The 19,569-nt window shown below is 41.0% G+C and overlaps 2 protein-coding genes across 5 annotated transcripts; both read right to left on the bottom strand.

Annotated features, from left to right (window-relative positions):
- Positions 1–4,994: 4,994 nt before the first annotated feature.
- LOC120804123 (probable E3 ubiquitin-protein ligase DTX3) lies at positions 4,995–9,869 on the bottom strand. Its single transcript, XM_040153343.1, has 3 exons — positions 9,506–9,869; positions 6,790–7,007; positions 4,995–6,110 (listed from the first exon to the last, which is right to left on the bottom strand). The coding sequence occupies exons 1-3, from the start codon at positions 9,809–9,811 to the stop codon at positions 6,032–6,034; spliced, it is 603 nt and encodes a 200-aa protein (XP_040009277.1). The 5' UTR covers positions 9,812–9,869; the 3' UTR covers positions 4,995–6,031.
- Positions 9,870–10,441: 572 nt separating this feature from the next.
- dtx3 (deltex E3 ubiquitin ligase 3) lies at positions 10,442–17,770 on the bottom strand. 4 transcript variants are annotated; one of them, XM_040153569.1, is made up of 5 exons: positions 17,262–17,770; positions 17,030–17,070; positions 15,701–16,503; positions 14,004–14,221; positions 10,442–13,772 (listed from the first exon to the last, which is right to left on the bottom strand). In XM_040153569.1, exons 2-5 carry the CDS (start codon positions 17,040–17,042, stop codon positions 13,697–13,699), a joined length of 1,110 nt encoding a protein of 369 aa, XP_040009503.1. In that variant the 5' UTR covers positions 17,043–17,070; positions 17,262–17,770; the 3' UTR covers positions 10,442–13,696. The 4 variants fall into 4 exon arrangements, with proteins under 4 accessions (XP_040009503.1, XP_040009505.1, XP_040009506.1 ...); XM_040153571.1 differs by lacking the exon at positions 17,030–17,070; XM_040153572.1 differs by lacking the exon at positions 17,030–17,070 and having other exon boundaries at positions 17,655–17,763.
- Between the last annotated feature and the right edge of the window lie 1,799 nt (positions 17,771–19,569).

Here is a 19,569-nt window from a genome sequence, read left to right as displayed (position 1 = left end):
TCTCTTGGGTTTGTGAGGGGTACGCCCTATTTGCTGGTAAGATTCTCTTTAGTTTTGCATGATTCTTAACTTTGCCCTCGAGCCAATCTCATTCTGGCTGAAAAAAGGGATACCAGTTGAGCTATTAATATGAAAATGTGTCTTATGACTGACATTGATTTATGTATCATACAAGGACATACTGTAGGAGGAACGGTTACTCACACAACATTCTCAACTCTTGCTGTAATTATCCTACATGATTAAGCTTTCTGTTTACTTTTATGATTCAGCGTCTAAACTGCTTAGTGAGCTGTTTGTTGCCATAATGTGCAGCTGTTCCGTTTGCTAATTGTATGAATTCCTGCTGAGCTCTCTGCAAGTGTGACGTCTCAACATCAACAAACCACAGGTGAAGCAAGGTGCCCACTTCATAACCACTGGGATTTTCCTTCCTTCACACACTTGATGTAATTAAAAAACACTGGTTAGTGGTAGTTCCACAGGTTTAGCCCGGTTTTCTTTGGATCTGTATCAGGTCTCTGCGTGGATGCTCTCCCTGGCTTATAGTACAAGAAGTAGTTACATCACATATTGTTAAATAAAATCTTTGTGTTGCTCACAGTCTCTGTCAGCAAGTGCACTCAGCTGCGGCAACCTACACTTTGGCACAGCAATATAATATATAGTTGTGAAAGTTTTTCTTGAGCAGGTCCATATTTATATTTACACTGTAAATTCAATTTGTGAAGCCTGAAAAGCTTGTCCACAGATTTGTTCCTGAGCCCAATTCTTTTTATAACCATAATGCGACAACAGAAAACAACAGAATTGCCACTAATTTCTTTAATCATTCTACTGCAGTCTACAAGTGTAAATAAATGGGGATGGAATCCATACAGAGGAAACCCATTACATATCTATTAGATGTGTCACTTTTTCTCCTAATTTCAGAGCATTAGCCAACAATGATTTCCAGTCACTTAAACTTGTTGTATACCAAACTGTTCTATATGAATGAAGAGATAAAAGGGGCTCATTGCTATTCATACAGTACAATAACTGGTGTCTCCAAAGTCTCAGCGGGGCTCAAATGCTGTAGAGGTGCCACTGGAAACAATCTCCCCATGTAAAACATACCAGGCTGCATTAAAACTCAACAGAATCCACATTATCGCTAAAAGAACAGATTAGTTTAATACCATGGAGGCATGATGTGCCATATGTCTTCGGCAACACAAATTTCTGCCAGCATAATCAGCTTTTGATGATAAAAGGAAACATTTTTTTCCACTAATGTGGAAAAAAGCTACAGCAGTTATAGTTGTTCAAATGAAAGACGGGCTTTGGTTGAGATTCGTGTTTGTAAAATGATAGAAAGGTCATGCTAGTTGCCATGACAGCCACAGCTAATTGCTCTTACATGAGACAGTCTGAGAGTGTCTGGCCAAGGCTGAGGATGCAGACAGGTATGTCAACAAAGGAGTTTGGCATCCTTCAAAGCACCCAGAAAATATTTTCTAGACTGTATATGAAGGGGTTTTTGTTCAGCACTTATGGAATATTTTCGTGTTGCTGCATATACATTTATTACAGTTTCGCATGAATGAGACTATGACGCTGGGTGTTATGTGTGATATGACCAAAAACACTTTCATGAGCATGATAAATAACTGTTAACAACACTGTTCCTAATTTAAGTTTGGAGAGAGGTAATTACTGGACATTGTTTTAATCCCCCTCACGGAGGACAGATGATGGAGCTACTATTTTAAAAATCGTGGAGAAAACTAGGCTGTCGCTAATGAAGAACAGCTTGAGCAGAGCCTTCAATCTGTGACGCTGACAACCCAGCCAAAGACCCCAATAGTTGCCAGCTCTGCTGTTGTGTCCTGCCGGTGAATTAAGTCAGTAAATCTGTCAGCATTACTAAGAGAAGGAGAGGGTCTGTTCTGCTAAATCAGGCAGACAAAAAGCCATGTAGACCGAGCTTTGAATTCGAGAACAGAATGTGAGACACTGCCTCGACAAACACACACACAAACACATGCTCATGTATTCAGTAGTACTTATTCATACATACTGTATGCACAGATGCAGTCAAGGGCACACAGACAAAAGCCACAGAGGCACAAGCACCCACACACCCACCTTCACTTTGCTGTTCTTAAGCAAACAGCCTTAGGCACAGTGAATGAGCATGTCAGCGGTGTGGGCTGACATTCTGTCACACAAAGAGACTGTATGGAGACAGATACCTCCTCAGCCTCCTCCTGTCCTTTTACCTAACATAAAAACACAGCCTCAAATGTTTTTGATTTAAATATAGAGGTTTTTAATTCAGAGAAGCCAGGGAATCTTTGTCACAGACTTTGGCATTATCAGAGGAAACTGGGTGAAGATATAAAAACAAAAAAAAAACATACCTTCAAAGGTATGCAAAAGTAGGCTACATCTGGAGGAGTTCATCGCCATTTCAGTGAAGGTAGAAGAAGAGTGGCGTGCCCTGCACCCAGATAGACAGGTATGTCTGTGATTGGGTGGCTTTAGCACCAGAGGATGAGAGGATGAGGAAGCAGGCAGGCAAGCAGGCAATGTGCCAGGGTTTTCCCCACAGCCAGAGACACTCTAATTAAGGAGCACAGTTGGGAGAGGGGGCGAGAACAACAGCTCTGCATTGTCACATAATGATTTTCTTATCATCTCTAGTACAGGAAACACTGCACATCTGTCGCCTGACGGGCATGTGTGTCTGTGTGTTTCTTGGGGGCCCCTCCTGAGCAGCCGTCTAGTCACACCCAGAAACATGAAATCAACAAAGTCTCGGTGCTGTCTTCAGTGCCAGACGGGGATATTCAAGTCTTCCTGCCACAACAGTGTCGAGCAGGAAATGTTTGTAAGCAGCTGCAAATATATCCATTTTAATCCATACATTGGGAGCTTATTTTCACCCTGTCATATATTCATTTTATATGGAGGCTTCTCACCGGCCATTTACACTGATGTATGTTTAATCCACCCACAATATTGCTCTGCTTAATCATTGATACATATTTATAGCTCTTTTACATTTCTGTAATTCTTTGCCCTTACTCCCAGGTGTCCAGATGGAAGCTGACAGGGAAGAGAAATACCTGCAGAGAGGGGCAAAGAGTCATTGAATTTTAATATAAAATCTGGACCCAAAGCTTTACTTTATAGGTGAGAAAAGGTGCAAACAAAATCCGGAGTCAATGTCATTTTATCCCAGTTTAATGAAGAACATAATTTGCATTTAAACAATAATGCCTGAGGAAATACAGTCACGTTAGTGGGATGTCTTCTTATTTAAACAGTCTTCAGCCTTTCACATGGAATATTTAATGTTCAAATGTAGGTTACAACCACTGAGCTGAAAGTGAATTTCGACATAGTAGACATGTTTTGTTTCCACAGTACTTCTCTACATATCACGTATGGTCCACTTTTCTGTACTTGTCTCACAGGCTGCTACGCTACTTTGAAAGATAATTTTCCAGTTATCTTAAAATGACAAATATTAATAAAATGACCAAAAAAAAACCAAAAACTGTGCAAACATGTAATGATATGTTCATGAAGTGACAACAGGTGATGCTGTATGTGCACATCACAGCAGAAAGTGACTGATAAAACCCATAGAGGATAGAGGTCAAGATAAATCCTAAATAGTCAAGAGAGGGAAATGGATGTTGATGAGAAATTAAGGAATGGTTGGACTGGACTGAGAAATTATGGGAGAAAAGGCAAGAAGAAGGGGGAAGTGTTAATGTGTATGTGTCCGTGTGTGTGTGTGTGTTGGGGGGGGGGGCAGGAACCCAGATGGGCCCTGGTCTGCTTCGGGAGAGCAGCAGATGCCCTGAGATCCTTGGCCATAGAAATGCCCCCAGCCGCTTTTCACCAGAGCGCTGAAGAAGCTGAACCCGATAACTCCGCCTCGTCACATGTGCACTTTCTGATAGAAATATAGGTTAAAGGTATTTTTTTCACCCCATAACTCTGTGCTGATGATCAGCTGGATTTGAAGCATAATCACTTGTAACTGGGGAGCCCAGAGCCCAGAAAACCAAAAACCGAGCATACTGTATGTGTCAAGCTTTGCTGCATCTAAAGACATTTGAAATAATACATTGCCTTTAGTTACTCTTGGCATCTCTGTCTGCAATATTTTGAGCTTTATTTGGTGATAAATCTGATGGCTACTGTAAGACACTTGTTACGCGTATATAATGAGTAAAAACATGCAAATGACCTCAATTAAAGACTTTATCACCCTTTTAAATTGAACCTGTGTCTGTCTGTGAATTTCTGCTCATCTTTAACAGTATTTGCACTGCAGTCAGAAATCCACAGATGATCATATCCGTGTGGTCAAACACAGGGTTACATCCTTTCTCTCCATTGTACATATAGTAAAAGCTGCTCCTGCTGAAGCTGCCCCGAGCACCATAGAAACACATGACTCATCATCCACAGCAGATGCTCTGCTCCTCTCACTGACTTTGGGTGTTGAGGTTTGGGAGGTGCTGCGGGACTGTGGGTTTGTGATGATGATACAGCTGCATACCAAGCAGATGCCATCACAGTCATCTTTGAGGGGAGCATCACCCTCTAGTGGACCAGACGGGTAAAAGGCAAGATGAAAATTTAACAAAAGCTTGGCAGACACGACTGGACTGTTGAACTCAGAGCACCCCTGACACTTTGTTTGACACTGTTTTTGTTTGACATTTCTGTGAGCGCAGTATGTTACCTGATGAAATTGCTTTTTGTACACCCTATGTTTAATCAGTGTAAAGAATAACACTTAACAGTCTCCGATTTCTCTGGCTTGTTTGTCTCAGCCCCAAGCCCGTTCATTCCAGTTGAAGATGTACATTTTTAAAAAACAAATATGCCACAAATATATATTTTCATTTAAAAAAAAAAAAAAAAAAAAAAGGCTAAATAATTTCCTAAAATAACTGGGCAATGTTTTTTAGAAAATATAACTCAAACAGGAGTAAAGTGCATTTGTTAAGGAATACTTTCAAGATGTGGATTTCATCCGCTAGTGAGTATTTATGGCAGCAGGACAGTGTATGGGGGATCAACTCTAAATGAAATACAATGCCCTTGTTCATCTTAATGTACACAGTATAGTGCAATATATAGGCTCTGGCTACACAAGCAATAAATAATAGTAGGATTGATTCATTGTTGGTTTTCCTGGGATTTGGGACGCTTTACCCATAAATTAACAGATGACATCTCTATCACATGTGTGCAGTGGTTTCCTACATGGACCTCACTGGTTGAATGAGTGGACAGAGCCTCAAATTATCACAGTGAACAATGTCAAAGCAGTCACCCAACATCAGCAATAGTAAAGTAGGCATTACGGCACGGGACAAAACAAATATGCCACAGTAATGTTATGTTGGTACATGTATTACAGATATATTCAGAGAAGCGCTACAGCTAAAGCCAAAGATGTAAAATTGCAGAGTTGTGCACAGTTACGGCCATGTCCTCATCAGGCTATTTCACCACAGTCTGTATACAGTAGGACACAGCTAGCAGTCACTCTTTGTCTTTATTCTGTTCTGCTGGCCTTAGCGCTCAGGATTAGTTTACCTGTTTTGACTACATTGTTGTTGCAGACTCTAAGCCTGATCAAGTTAGGACTGCTTTTACCAACTGTTTTGCCTTTAGGCACCAGATTTGAGACCCTGTGTGATGCCATGTTAAAAAAAAGAAGAAAATGGCATATTTACATGATTTAAATATAATCTGATGATCAGTAATATAGCCCCTGACCTTCTGTACTGTAATCCTGGTTTTGTTGGGTTACATACTATATAGGCTGTGCTTAAAGTAAATTTTTGCATAGTCAGTTCAAATGGAGAGTTGAAAGTCTTTGGGAAAAGCCACTAACCACCTTGGCTCATATCTAAAAATTCCATTTAGACAGCTTGCAGAAAAAAAAAAGTTTGAGGGCAGAATTTAGTTACAATACACAGTATTAAATCTATTTGAAGGATGTCTTCGCCCATTAGTCATCATCTGTCACTCCTTTAAGACGCAGTTCCTCCTTAACCCTGAACAAATATGCTGGATCTGGATATCCAAAACTGGAACGAAGAAACACAAGCAATCAGAAAATGTAGAGACTTCTTCTCTGGAACAAGAAACAGCTTTCTTTTGTAGCTCAATGCACCTGTATTTTAAATGTATCTGGCCAAATTAGCTTTGAAAAAAGGCGTTGCAACTCGAGAGGTCATAGAATTTCCTCATCCCAAAGAGGATGTGAAAAAATGGGGTCTGAAATGTTTTTATACTATTCAAGCAGCCATTAAGTGCCTTACTAGGCATATTTGTGATTTCCTGCAGATATGAACCTTTCTGCTATGTAAATATCTAAAAAGTATTTAGCGTTACATGTCCCTGAATTATCATTGTTGGTCCACAACTTTGGTCCAGACTAAAATAAACTACTGGATGAATTGTCATGACATTTTGTTCAGGTATCCATGGTGCCCAGAGGATAAATCCCATTCACTTCGGTGATCCCCTGCTTTTCCTCTGGCGCCACCAGTAGGTCAAAGTTTTCTCTTGTCCGGTGAAATATCTCAACATCTAGCACAAATTTTGGTGCAGACACACATGAACGATATCTATTTAGAGGAAACTGAAATTTGTCTTTCTCACCATGTGAGTTGAGTTGCAAATCCTGCCTTATAGCCTACAAGACAATTTCCTGTACCCTCAAAGGTGAAAGAAAAGATTCCTCTACAGCAATAACGTGCATACCATTGTGGACCACCTCCCACGTTGGTCTTGTGGTGAATGTCATTCCAGGTGATGACGTTGTTGAGGCCTGTGGTGGCAGATTGTCCGATAGTGAAGGTGAGTCTCCTGTCGAAGGCTTTCCTCAGCAGCTTCAGGACTTTCTCTCCCTCCTCGCAGGCTGGAAGGAAGGCAGTACGAGAGGTGCTGCCGTACCTCATTCCAGGGTTTGGGTGCTCAGCCTGTAATATGGTAAACAACAGCATACTGTATATTAAACAAACGCAGAGATCACAGTCCTCCCTTCAGGAATTGTGGCATCTCAGGTTTTCATGACCAAGACACTGACTAATTTTGTGATATATCCGTATTACAGATTAGGACATGGCGCTCATTCTCACGTCTCCCTATAAGCAGCCAAACAAGGAATAACTTTTGGGTTGTGTCCGCCATCACATCTGGTAAAAAAGGCCCGCTTCTGGCCACTGGGAGGCTGCCCTTGGCATTGTAGCTGACATTGACACTGCATCTGAAATACTCCTTAGGCCCAGAAAGTATTCCCTCACACAACGGACACTTCAGAAACTTTAAGATGCCTTCAGTGTTGCACAACATCCAAAAATATAAACCCTCTCTCACACGGTCCCTATCCTACACACCACTCTCTCTCTCCTCTCTACTTTCTGAACTGGAGAAAATATAGAATACTGGATGTTGGTGAGTTTTTTGTTTGTTTTGGGGGTTTTGGTGCATCCCAGATATAGATATCTCCTATCCGGCCCCCTATCAACACGTTATGATGGTTGTGCTCTTTCTCACACACACACACGTACTTGTCTTACATTAGTTTTGAGGATACTTGTTGACATAATGCATTCCCTAGCCCCTGACCCTAACACTGACCTAAACCTAATTCTAACTCTACAACCAAATCTTAATCCTCATACGGGTCATTAAAATTGTGCAGTCGACACACCCACACACACACACAGAGTTCCTGCCTACTGTCACTATAATTACTGTCACATATTAAAGGTTTGAGAGTAGAGCTAAAAAGGTTAGTCAACTAGCTGATGCACAGAAAATTAATCAGCAATTATTTTGACGACCAAATAATCATTTCAGTAATCTTTTGATCAAAAACACCAAACATTTTTTGGTTCTATAAAGTGAAAAGTTGCTGGGTTTTTTTCTGTTTTCTATCACATTAAACTTTACATATTTGAGTTTGGAATCGTTGATCGGACAAACGTTTGTAGACATCCCCTTGAACTCAGGGAAACTGTGACAGATATTTTTTCTTTTCTTCTTTTGGCATTTCATAGACTGAACAATTATTAATTAATCAGGAAAATTAATCAAATATAAAACTAGTCATTATAATAGCAGCTATAGTGAAGAGTTAAAAGGCTAGAGCCCATCTCTTAGTAAAACTTCCAGTCATTGATCTTATTGTAAGTACACAGAAGTTTGGGCGGCCCTGGGCAATGACATATTTTGTTGATTTTTGAAGTGAAAAGAAGTAAATACAACCCCTGAAACAGACATTTAAAAGTGATCCTTTCTACAAATGCTAATGCACTGTTATTTTTTTAGTTCATGAACTTAAAAAACTGCAAAAAAAATCAAACAGTAAGTGGAGCATGTACAAAGTTTGGGCACCCTGTCATTACTTAGTAACACCCCTTTGGCAGATGTCACGGCCTGCAAACATTTTTTGTAGCAGCTTAGAGTCTTTCTCTTCTTGATTCAGGAATTTTCACCCACTCCTCCTGCAGTTCACTTCAACCTCTGACATATTTTTAGGATTGTCTTTCAGGTGCAGCATATCTTAGATCTACCCACAGATTTCGCAAAAATGTTCAGGTCAGGGGACTGTGAAGGCCGTTCCAGAAGCTTCAGCTTGTGTTTCTTGAACCAGTTCATGGTGGATTATGAGGTCTGCTTTGGATCGTTCACCTGTTGTAGAAGCCAGCTTCTTTTCAGTTGCACTTTCTTGCAGGACATTTGCATCCAGAAATTGCTGATATTCAGTGGAATCCATTCTTCCCTCTGTCTGTGTGACGTTTCCTTGTGCCACTGGCAACAACAACAACAAAAGCTGAATATTTCTACCCCCGTGTTTAACAGCTGGCGGGGGGGGGGCTTACTAAGTACTGATTTAAATTATGAAATAAAAAATAACAGTGAATTAACATTTGAAGAGAGAGTCATTTTAATGTCTGTTTGCTACAGGGGTTATATTTTCTTCTTTTTACAGCCTAATTGTGGGTGTTAATAACAACAAAGAACATCCATCACCGCCATAACTTTTTTCAAGGCATATTGCTACCACTTAGATTGGGGAATACAGTTGAGGGCAGATAATCTAGAAATAAAGCACGCCGTTTCTATGCCAACAGGGGGGTGCACCTCTTAGATCGCCTCTCCACTGGATTCCCACACCAGCATGGAGGTTTTATACGTACGTTTTACGACAGAGGTTGCTTTATTACACCAGGCTAAACGTGGGGACGAAACCCCAAAGGTGCGTGATGGTTGGGTGACGCCGAATTGAAACTGCGGTCCTGTTATGATCATAGGGGTTATGATACCTAATCCAGATGTTTCAATTTGGTCAATGCAGGGCTGCCGCGCTGTGATTAAAACCAGACAGCGCCCTCTGGTGGACAAAAGCTTAATATGAATTGCAGCTGAAAGATGTGGCCTCTAAAGCCTCCGTTCACACTGTCAGCCTCACCCCTTGTATCCCTGCCGGGAAACTGTACGTTATGATAATACATCCGCAGCGCTCAAAGCCAGGCAGGCGCTGCCAGCTGCGTGTCACCGTCATCGTACCCTCCGGCTGGGTCCCCGTGTACACTCCGTGGTAGGTGTTGCATATCGGACAAGCGGGTTTAAACCTGAAAACCGCGTCGATACACTCAGAGCAAAAAGAGTGAAGGCACTTTAACATCTTCCTGTCCTGAATTTTGTCCAAGCAAATGGCGCAGTCCTCTGGACTTTTACGGACCACGCTAGAGCGGCTGCTTGGTGTGTTTGCCATTATTTTTCCGCTTTTCCGGACGCGGATGCGAAACGAGTCGGTGTGAGTCCGAAACCGTGTGACGTCAGAGGTCTGTTCGTCTCGAGGGGCGAATACTCCCCTGTGATTGGTTGGATTGTGACTCCGATGGGCGTAGCACAAACGCTACCTGTCACTGACATTAAAGGCGCATTTCATGAACCAAATGTAAACGAAAGTGTATTTACTGTGCAATTCTGAGGTACTTGTGCTCAATCTACCTCATCATTTTAATTTATATTACTTGTACTTTCACTCCACTACTTTTAAAATTGCACTTTTTTACTCCACTACCTGTCTGACAGCTGGTTAGCAGTTACTTTGAAGATTGGGATTTTTAAAACTTACTTAAATACATTTAGTTGCTTAAAATTTTGATTGCAATACTTTTGCCTTTAATTGAGTATTTTACATTGTGACCTTGCTAACAGTTGGCCGGCAGTTCTTTGGATACACAAACTAACACCAGACAATGAAGTTCACCTAATATTTACTAATAACGCTAAAATTTTATGTACATGAGGAATTTTGTAAGCATGGGAGTAAAGATCCCTGTATTATGATCAGACGAGAAACACACAAAATGCAACATTTTTCATATATGACTTTAGTTGTAAGAATACCCGTCATTTCTATGGCCAAAAAATTATCAATTGGTCCTTAACAATCTGAATATATGAAAAACAGTAGAATAATGTCATCATTATTTATTAGAATTTTAGTGCTTGCTTTGACAATCTGTGATCATTAGCAAATAAGTTTTTGCTTGAAGCTGTGAGCAGGAGAGAACAAAAATCGGGATGAGGAGTAGCATCTTTACCATCTGCAGCCTTTGTAAAACCTTTCAAGTGACAGTGTTTAAGTAACCTTTTGAAGACAATCTTAGTACTAAGTTACAAAGTCATAATATTTGAAAGGGCAAACAAGGCGTCCTTACCAATAATTCATCTTTAATTATGTGATGCTCTTCTGAGTAAGATTTCTGAGAGATTTCCTTATGAAGAAAAGAGGCTCAAAGCAAACTAAAATGAGTTTCCTATTAGTGTTTCATAACTGAAGGCCACTTTGTAATTATTTTCATTACAAAAGTGATACTTTGCCAAAAATGTAATTTTGTAAAGGAATGAATACTTGCAAAATGCACCTATACAAAGTAAGCGGTTCACTCAAATTCTTCAATCAGCTAAGTACTGAGAGTAAAAGTATTGGTCCACAATTGATAGTGCTTCTTAAAACTGAACTGCACAGGTACCAGTTATGATGTATTGGTGCATCTCTGAGTAATTTATTCAATTATAAGACGTTGATAAAATCCCTTGTGCTCATCTTCAGTAGTGCGCACCTCCAAAGGCTGAGAATCATGGCAGCCTAGGATACCTTCCATTTTTTAAGACTGTTTTCTCGGGCACATTTTCTTTTAACTGAGTAGTATGGCAGAAAGGGAAATGTGGGCAGTGTGAGAGGGGGATGAAATGCAACAAAGGTCCCCAGCCAGATTCAGACCAGCTCGTTGTGCTTAACATGATACACATCTTAGCCCCTAGGCCACCATGACACTCATACTGAACAATTATGTATAACTCTATACCCTGTAAGCTGGAAAGTGCAGCCATGAATGCTCATGATTATGCATTAAAAAACTGCATTATGACATAGCCCATGTTATGATCATTTTGTAAAGGTAGTTGTGGTATAAATAAGGTAAAAGTGGGTATGTGAGGTATGTTAAAGCTCTGTTTACTACCCAGTCATGATGTTGTCCACTAGATGGCACAAAGTGCATTAGCAGAGTTCCGTATCTTGTGTCACAAGAATCCGTGATACTACAGAGTAATAGTCTGGATCAAATTTTGATGAGAGGAAACAACCTGAAGTCATTCCAAATGCAAATGGACACTTTCCAAATCGACACAAGTCTGATCTGCAGTAGCTTACAATGCGCCTAGTTTATTTGGGGCCTACACTGAATATCCAATACAAACCCAAACATAACTTTTTATTCAAGTATTAAAATGTAAAGCACATTATTTTGAATATCAACAATGTACGAATCAACACAATTAGAAAAGCAAAAATCCAACTTCTCTTCAACAATCAATTTGTAATATGTGAAATCTCTCTACTAGCCATTCTCCCGACTCCTCCTCAGTCGTGTAATGCATAGAAATGTTTGCACAGTAGCTTTAGTAAACTTCAATCCTGTGTCCCAAAGATATTTCAGTTGGTCCCTTAACTAAACTATAAAGGGGATGACAACATAATAAAAGGATATTTGATTTATGGATCTGACCAGTCAAATTAATGAAAAATTTACCACTAGCCAAGCAGGTTACTGTACTTAACAAAGCACTTTCACACATACAGCTTTATCTGTCTGAGGGTTTTTTCAGCATTTGGACTACAAGAATGTTTATGAAGGAGACGCTAATTTAGTACACATTAGTATACATATTTTCATGAACTGTGTATTTAGTATTTGTACTTAAAGCCAGATAGTATAGCTACAAACATAATGCTGCTCACCTATCAAAAACACCAAAATACGCCCAAACTGTTTACCATTCATTAGTAACATCATGCTTGATTTTTATCAAAAGTGAATATAAGAAAGGCACAACAAAATCAGTATCCCACCTACCCTAAATCAGATCAATTGTTCCCAAAGCATTTTCTTTTGATATTGTTTCACTGTGTATCGTAGATTATCTATTCAAATACACAAATTTACAACATTTACCTCATTTTAAATGAGAACATTTGCAGGCAAATCTCCCAGTTTGACAGGGACAGAGGCATAGATATTTAAAGAGCTTTTGTGCCTTTGATTTGGTTTAATTGGTCTATATGCCCTTTACATTTGACATCGTCTTAAATCTGGTAATTAGATGAGCACATTACAAACAACTGAGGTAATGGCCTCAACACCTGGGAGACATCTTGAAATAACAGGAGTGATCAATGGCAAAAAAAAAAAAAAAAAACCCAGGCGGAAGTCCTTATGCATGTAATAAAAGGTGCTGCAATGAGACATCGTTTAACATTCTTCCGTTTTAAGTAAAAATGGAGGGGGAAAAATTAAGATCACAAGCAAATGAAGAGTTCCAAGCAACTGACATCACCTTGCAGTCATCAAGCTAATACGTTAGCGGATGACTGCATGAACCTGTTTGCCCCGAGCACTCTTCCACACAGAGGAAGCAAAAACTATGACTCCTACTTCACGGATAAACAGACTGTCTTACCAAAGTGCCTGTGCTGTGAGTGCTTTACATTGCAATAACTTCAGAGAATGAATTCTTTCTATTCAAGCAGTGCTATTCTGCCATATAATCCTTACGACAAGTAATTAGTAACAATCAAATTACAGACTTACTCAACATACATTTCCAGGGAGATAAAACCAATAATGTGTGCTTGTAAGAAATAAAGCAATCCCCAGATCAGAAACAAACATTAATATAACATGAACTGTCTTTATAACAATAAACTTAGATATCCTAAATAATATATAAGTACCTTGAATTCAAACACCCCACGATGCTCTTAAATAAGTGCATCAGATATCGGTCCTATTGCCAAATGTGACAGGTAGAGTATTGTGTAATACAAGAATGCACTGCACTCAAAGTATTTTCTTCCACATGTAGCACTGGGTTAAGCTTAACTCTGGAGGAAAATGAACAAACAGAAGAACAGCTAGTGGAGTGATGTGGGCTCTGCTGCAGCATTAGACACTCGTCTGCTGAGGGCCTTGTCTTCAGCCAGCAGTCTCAGAGCACAACCTGGAGCCGAGTCATGTCCACCGCAAGGACAAGGACATTAGGAAAGTCTTACAAAGTCCTGGAAGAGTCTGTCACTTTCACGTTGTCAGTCTGCCGTGATGCCTTTCTCTCTGAGCTCCTCTGTCACTCGTACCAGGTAAGTGGGGTCTGGGTAGCCAAAACTGTCAGGAGAAATAAATAAAAAAGCCGTCACTGCATCTGTATGAGCTCAGGCAGCATTAGTGCCATCTAGCCAAGGACATCAAATGGGAGCATTTCCCTGTCAGGAACTTGAATTACATCTGTCAGTCATTACTGAACCCCTTTTTTCAGGCTACAGCATCAAGTTCTTGAGACCATTACTAGATCAAATCTCCAGGGGCATTTGCATCCAACCGAAAGCCCATACATACCAGCGGGGCCCGCCCCATATTGAGGTCTTGTGGTGAATGTCATTCCAGGTGATGACATTTTGCATGCCTGTAGTCATGGAGGTACCGATGGTGAAGATAAGGCGCTGTTCGAAGGCCCGGCGCAGCAGGCCCAGCACACGGTTCCCCTCAGGGCTGTCAGGGAGGTAGGCCACGCGGTCTGTTCCTGGGTACCGAACACCCGGGTTTGGGTGTTCTGGCTGTGGGCATTTAAGAAGTCAGAACAGGATACTTTTAAAGGGGCATAAATAACTTTAAAACAATTGCGGCTGTCTGTTGGGGTCTGGAACAGTTTGTTGCTACAATGATTGTCTTGTATTTGTAACTGTGCTTGCTGCATGTTTTTGTGATTAGTGTGTTTTATATCTGTTTATTAAGTGTATGTTTTTATACAGCAGGTCCTTCAATCCAATGTCAAAAGTTTTTTTTTTTATTGTTTACCAGAAGAGAAACTTTTCTGGGAACCAATAAAAAAAAAACTTTGAAATTTGAAGTGAAGAACACATTTCGGCAACGTCTTACATCTTTTGGGTGAACAAGCCTGCAAACTGTAAGGGAAAGTCCACTGATTTTACACATTACAGTCAGTTTGCCTGTCAGGGGAATAACTACTCAGCCTGTAAAACCGTTTTATAATGCCCTCCATGGGGAGGATATTTCGCAAGTCTAACAAACAAAAACCCTATTGGTTTCAGTTCGTGTTATCTCAGCTTGAGTTTGGAAACTACACGTTTACAACCGAACATACAAACTGGGCACAAGGAGTTTGAAAGATGTCTGCATTTCCCAGGCAGCATCTAAAGAAAAGATACTACTGCTTTCGTTATAGGACTATGGTAATATAATGTGGTATCCAGCATCTCTGGAGTAAAAAGGGACAGAAAGTCACAGAAGTGCAGTATTAAAATCACTAGAGTACCCCTTGAGGGTAAAAGTCCCAATGAAACAGCATAATAATGCCTTGCTTCCTTAAAGGCCCAATCTTTTTTACCACATTAATTTGAGCTAAATTTCACCAAACTATTGAGGAGTTTGTTATAATAATGAAAAGGGATGGATTTTGTGTTTGACAGCTCATTACTGAAAACAGAGGCCTGTTTTATGGCTGTTTTACCAAAATTACTGATAGAAACACACCTTTACCATCATCCGAAAACAGTCATTTGTGTTGTTGTTTAGGGTTCCCCCATGCATTGGAGGGTCTGACAGTTCATTTGAGAGTGACAGCAGGTTCATAGCCTGTTTTGAATTTTAGTGATGGGGCAACTATTTTGTTTACAACTGGATCTGAGATTGTAGCTTTGATTGGATGTATTTCCACCTGAAACTGGATATTAGGGGCTAGTTGTAACTGAAGGTAAAGATTATTAAAGCATAAACCAACTGGATAACAGTAAAGGACAGAAAGGAAGACTTGCACGGACTGGGACTGTTTAAATAGATCTGATCCTGAACGAAGTATTGACGACATACACAATTACACTAAAGGAGTAAAATCTAGACAAGATTTTATGCCAAATTACGCCTAAATGTATGAATTTTGATGATTCTTCTATGTAATTCTAAAATTTGCCAAAGTTTAATGATCTGTATTACTTATCCAAAACAACTGTGATGTAAAAGTACTTCCAGTAACACTGAGTGGCACCTGCATCTGCACATGCTCTCAGTCTACTCACCGCCTGTAGGCCAGGAGGGAAGCTGTAGATGATGCAGATACACCCATGGCCTTCGTGGCCAGGAATCTCCAGATCAGGATCTCTCTCTACGATCATTGTACCATTAGCAGGCTGGTTTCCAATCAACTGGCCATACACTAGCCGACACACAGGACACGCTTTCTTCACCTTAAAGGCTTGATCCAGGCATGAGCGACAGAACGAATGGCCGCACCTCTCCAGGGTAGTCTTCTCCACTATGTCCCCCATGCAGATTGAACAAGTATTGTTGTCCTCTGCCTCACTGTTGGAAGCCAAGCTGGAGTCCATGTCCTTCCTCTGGGCTGCCTCGTGGAGCATGGCACAGGCCTCCTCATCAGCAGGCTTCCTGAACCTCTGCTGCTGTCTCTGGGAGCGCCGAGGCTGTGGAGGTGGAGGCTGAAGCAGGCTCCCCTCACCGTTCGGCTCCAGGACTCCCACACAGGGCAGCAGGACCCTCTTCCTCTTGTGTCCCCCCTCCTGTTTGCTCATTTCTTTGCGGGCACAGCGGCATAAGTCAATGAAGGCTTTTCGTGTCTCGCTGGAGATGGGTCCATCCATCACTCCAGCACCAGTTGTCCTGAAGCCTTCCACCGGTTGCAGCCTCACGGCGCAGCAGCCCCCCCTCTCTCCCCGCCTAATTATACCAGCACTCATCCCCTGCTTGTGCTGGAAGTCAATGAGCCAGGGCCGCCCAGCTGCAGCCAGGTAATCCCACACTGCCTGTGAAACCAGCACCTCATCACTGCCCTGGCCAGCACGCACACTCATCTCATCAGAGGAAACTGCACAGAGAGACACACAAAAGTCATCAGCACATTTGCATTAGCGTTCAAACAAACACAATTTGCACCTGTGTGAGCATCAATCCAGTTACAGAAGTTACCCCATAAGGCCATATTTTCAAATGCATTATGGTGAATGATGATATCTTTTGCCCAGACATGGCCACAGGAGTGTGTTTGTTTCCGCCGGCTGTGGTAGCTCTACTTTCTACGTAGCCTAACAGCTCATCAAATGCAGAGAGAGAAAGCAATATGACATCTACTCCAGTTGTTGTGTTGGCAGTGTGTCCGTGCATGACAAACGTAAACCTAATACCTCTACACAGGCGGCTATTCGCAGTGGCTGCAGCGCGTCAAAGAAACATACAACAGGCAGCATCGCGGCATTGCTGCGGACGCATCAGCTGTTCAGAAATTCAGACTGTAAACAAAGGAAACTAAGCCCCGTCACACGCGGAAAACATGAAAGCCCGCTGACAGACACATGCAAACACAGGAGTGTCACTTCTTTATGGTGAAAGGTTACCTTGCGATCCCATAAATCCCCTCAATTGCGAATAAAGCGTCCTGTTGAACAGAAAGAGAGAGGAAGAAAAACTGAAGGACTTGAACAAACGTTATCACAGCTGCTCGGCGGTAATTAGACTGAGCCATGCTCCGCAGCAGCAAAAGGGAAATTCAGCGATTCGGCGACATTAGCTTAGCCTTTGATAGGTTTCGTGTCAACATTAAGCTAAGCGATCCCCTGGACACCTCACCCTTTGCCGTAGCTCGTCGCTGCCTGTCGGGGAGGTTTCTGGCCGGATTAAAGAGCACAGCGCTCCATCGGAGGAGGCCTTTATTTCTGACGTGCTGCTGCAGTTTATCCGCGGATAATTAGTCTTTTGTAGTCAGGACATGATACCCGCGCGTATTCCCAGCTCATATCCCTTCAGGGTTTTCAGCAGCCCCTTCCCTGGCCCGGCTGAATGCGATCCGAATCTTGCGCCTCGTCCCCAGTCTCGCCTGTGTTTGTTTTTCCTAGTACGTCCTTGGGCTAAGCGCTAACACGGAGTAACAAGCATTTGTGGTTCCTCCCCTGGTCTTGCTCCGACCACGCTAGCTATGTGACAGCTTTTCCTCCGGGCAGACAATTTCCTCCCTCTTCTCACTTTGAGCCCGTGTCTCCGCTTTCAGACCGTGTCCTCCCTGTTGACTGCCGTACAGGAGCACACATACCCATCAGTGAGAGGGGACTGGGACCTACGAGAGAATGTGACCAGGAAGTTCGTCACTGAGCTGACATGATTGGCTGACAAAGGGTGATATTTTTATTCTTTGGGGTTTTTTTTTTTGTTTGTTTGTTTTTGTTTTGTTTTTTTGTTTCGTTTGTTGGTTGGTTGTTTTTCTTCTAATGCTGTGAGTGAATCATACTTTCTGTCGTGACTAACTTTAATGATCACGCAGTGTTCAATACACGCGAGGAGCACACGAGAGTCCTTCCTACACGCCCTCCAGGGAATACCCACTCATTCAGTTATGATGCAAATTAAACTGTCTTTCAGTGCACACTGATTTATTGACAGCAATGAGGTAGCTGTTTGACAGATTAAATTGTCTGGGTGTAACTACAGATTTTTGCGCTTGCTCTTTTTGATTAAGGTTTGAAAAATGTTGTCTCGACAGATTCGGCTATTGCTGAAATGATACTTAACTATAATAATAATAATAATAATAATGATAATAAATAATAATAATAATCAAAAAAACAACCATTTTCAGTTCACACACAGACAGAGAGACGGGCACACACATCTCAATATAATGCAGGATATTTCCACACCACTGCAAACTACAACCTCAATAATAAAAAAAAGTTGTAAAAAACATATTTTTTTGATTAATACCTCTCTGGCAGTTCATACACATACACAAACACACACACACACACACACACACACACACACACACACACGCACACACATATAAATTTATACTGTTGTAAATTTGACAGTGTACACTCAGTACATGTGAGTTGGTTGTAGTTTGTGGTTCAGTTTCTATTGTAGGAATATATATTACTCAGTTTGATTGTTTATTATTTTTGGCGTTTGTTCATCTGTCTATACTTCTTATACTAAACCACAGCCAGGTGAAGATATCATTTTCATTACTGATCAGTCAGTTAACTGATCATCAAGTCTAGCTACAACGCTGGTTTCTTAAAACGGCCTGTTTTTTGTTTGACCAACAATCAGAAAACCTAAAAAGCTTTTATTTTATGAATTCATTTTTAGACAAGCAGGGTATTAGCACATTTGAGTTGCTGTAACCAACAACATATATGTTACATTGTTCACTTGATAAATTGCAATTTCGCGCAATCTAGGTTGAGTTTTTTGTTGTTGTTGTTGTTGTTGTTTTGGTGCTCTCCGCTGCGAAATCTGATATTTGAGATTGCAGAATTGCAGTCACAACTTAACCTCTTATTTGGAGAGTCATTTTTTCAAATATGTAAGCAATGCAGCAATCCGGGAGATCTGTCAATCAGTACTGTCTACTCCATTTTCACACAGACTACTGAAGGGAACAAATAATATAGACAGAAGTACTAAAAAAAAAATGAAGATGGGAGCAAATCCATTTGGATGGGCTGTCCAAATAAAATGTTGAAAAGACAGGGGTTGTCCCTATATCAATACAGTCTCCATCCTGCTTCTTTTCACTTAATGCAGGGCTGTAAACCTGAGTTTCACATAAACATGGGATAGTTAATGTATCAAAGTGACCTCATATGACAGGAGACATTTTCTTAGTCTAAAAATGATTCACCGATGCACTGGTGCAATATACTGTACCTTCAAACAACGAACTATGTCTCAACACCTTCAAAATCCATAAACTAATGACAATGACAACTCCCATCGAAATTTCCAAAGCCTAATTCATATCAGTCTCGGTAATGGGTCAGCCATCGGTAAGCCTGTAGAAATCTCAAATTTCTTGTGATTGTGTTTTGACGTTTCAATAGAAGAGGAAGTGGAAAGGTTGATAAGTTTTTCTTCTTTCCATTAAAAACCATCGCTT

This window comes from Xiphias gladius, chromosome 18 (genome assembly GCF_016859285.1).
Source record: "Xiphias gladius isolate SHS-SW01 ecotype Sanya breed wild chromosome 18, ASM1685928v1, whole genome shotgun sequence".
NCBI classification, from domain to species: Eukaryota; Metazoa; Chordata; class Actinopteri; order Istiophoriformes; family Xiphiidae; genus Xiphias; species Xiphias gladius.
Note: the sequence above shows the minus strand (reverse complement) of the source record. Positions and strands in the feature narration are given on the sequence as shown.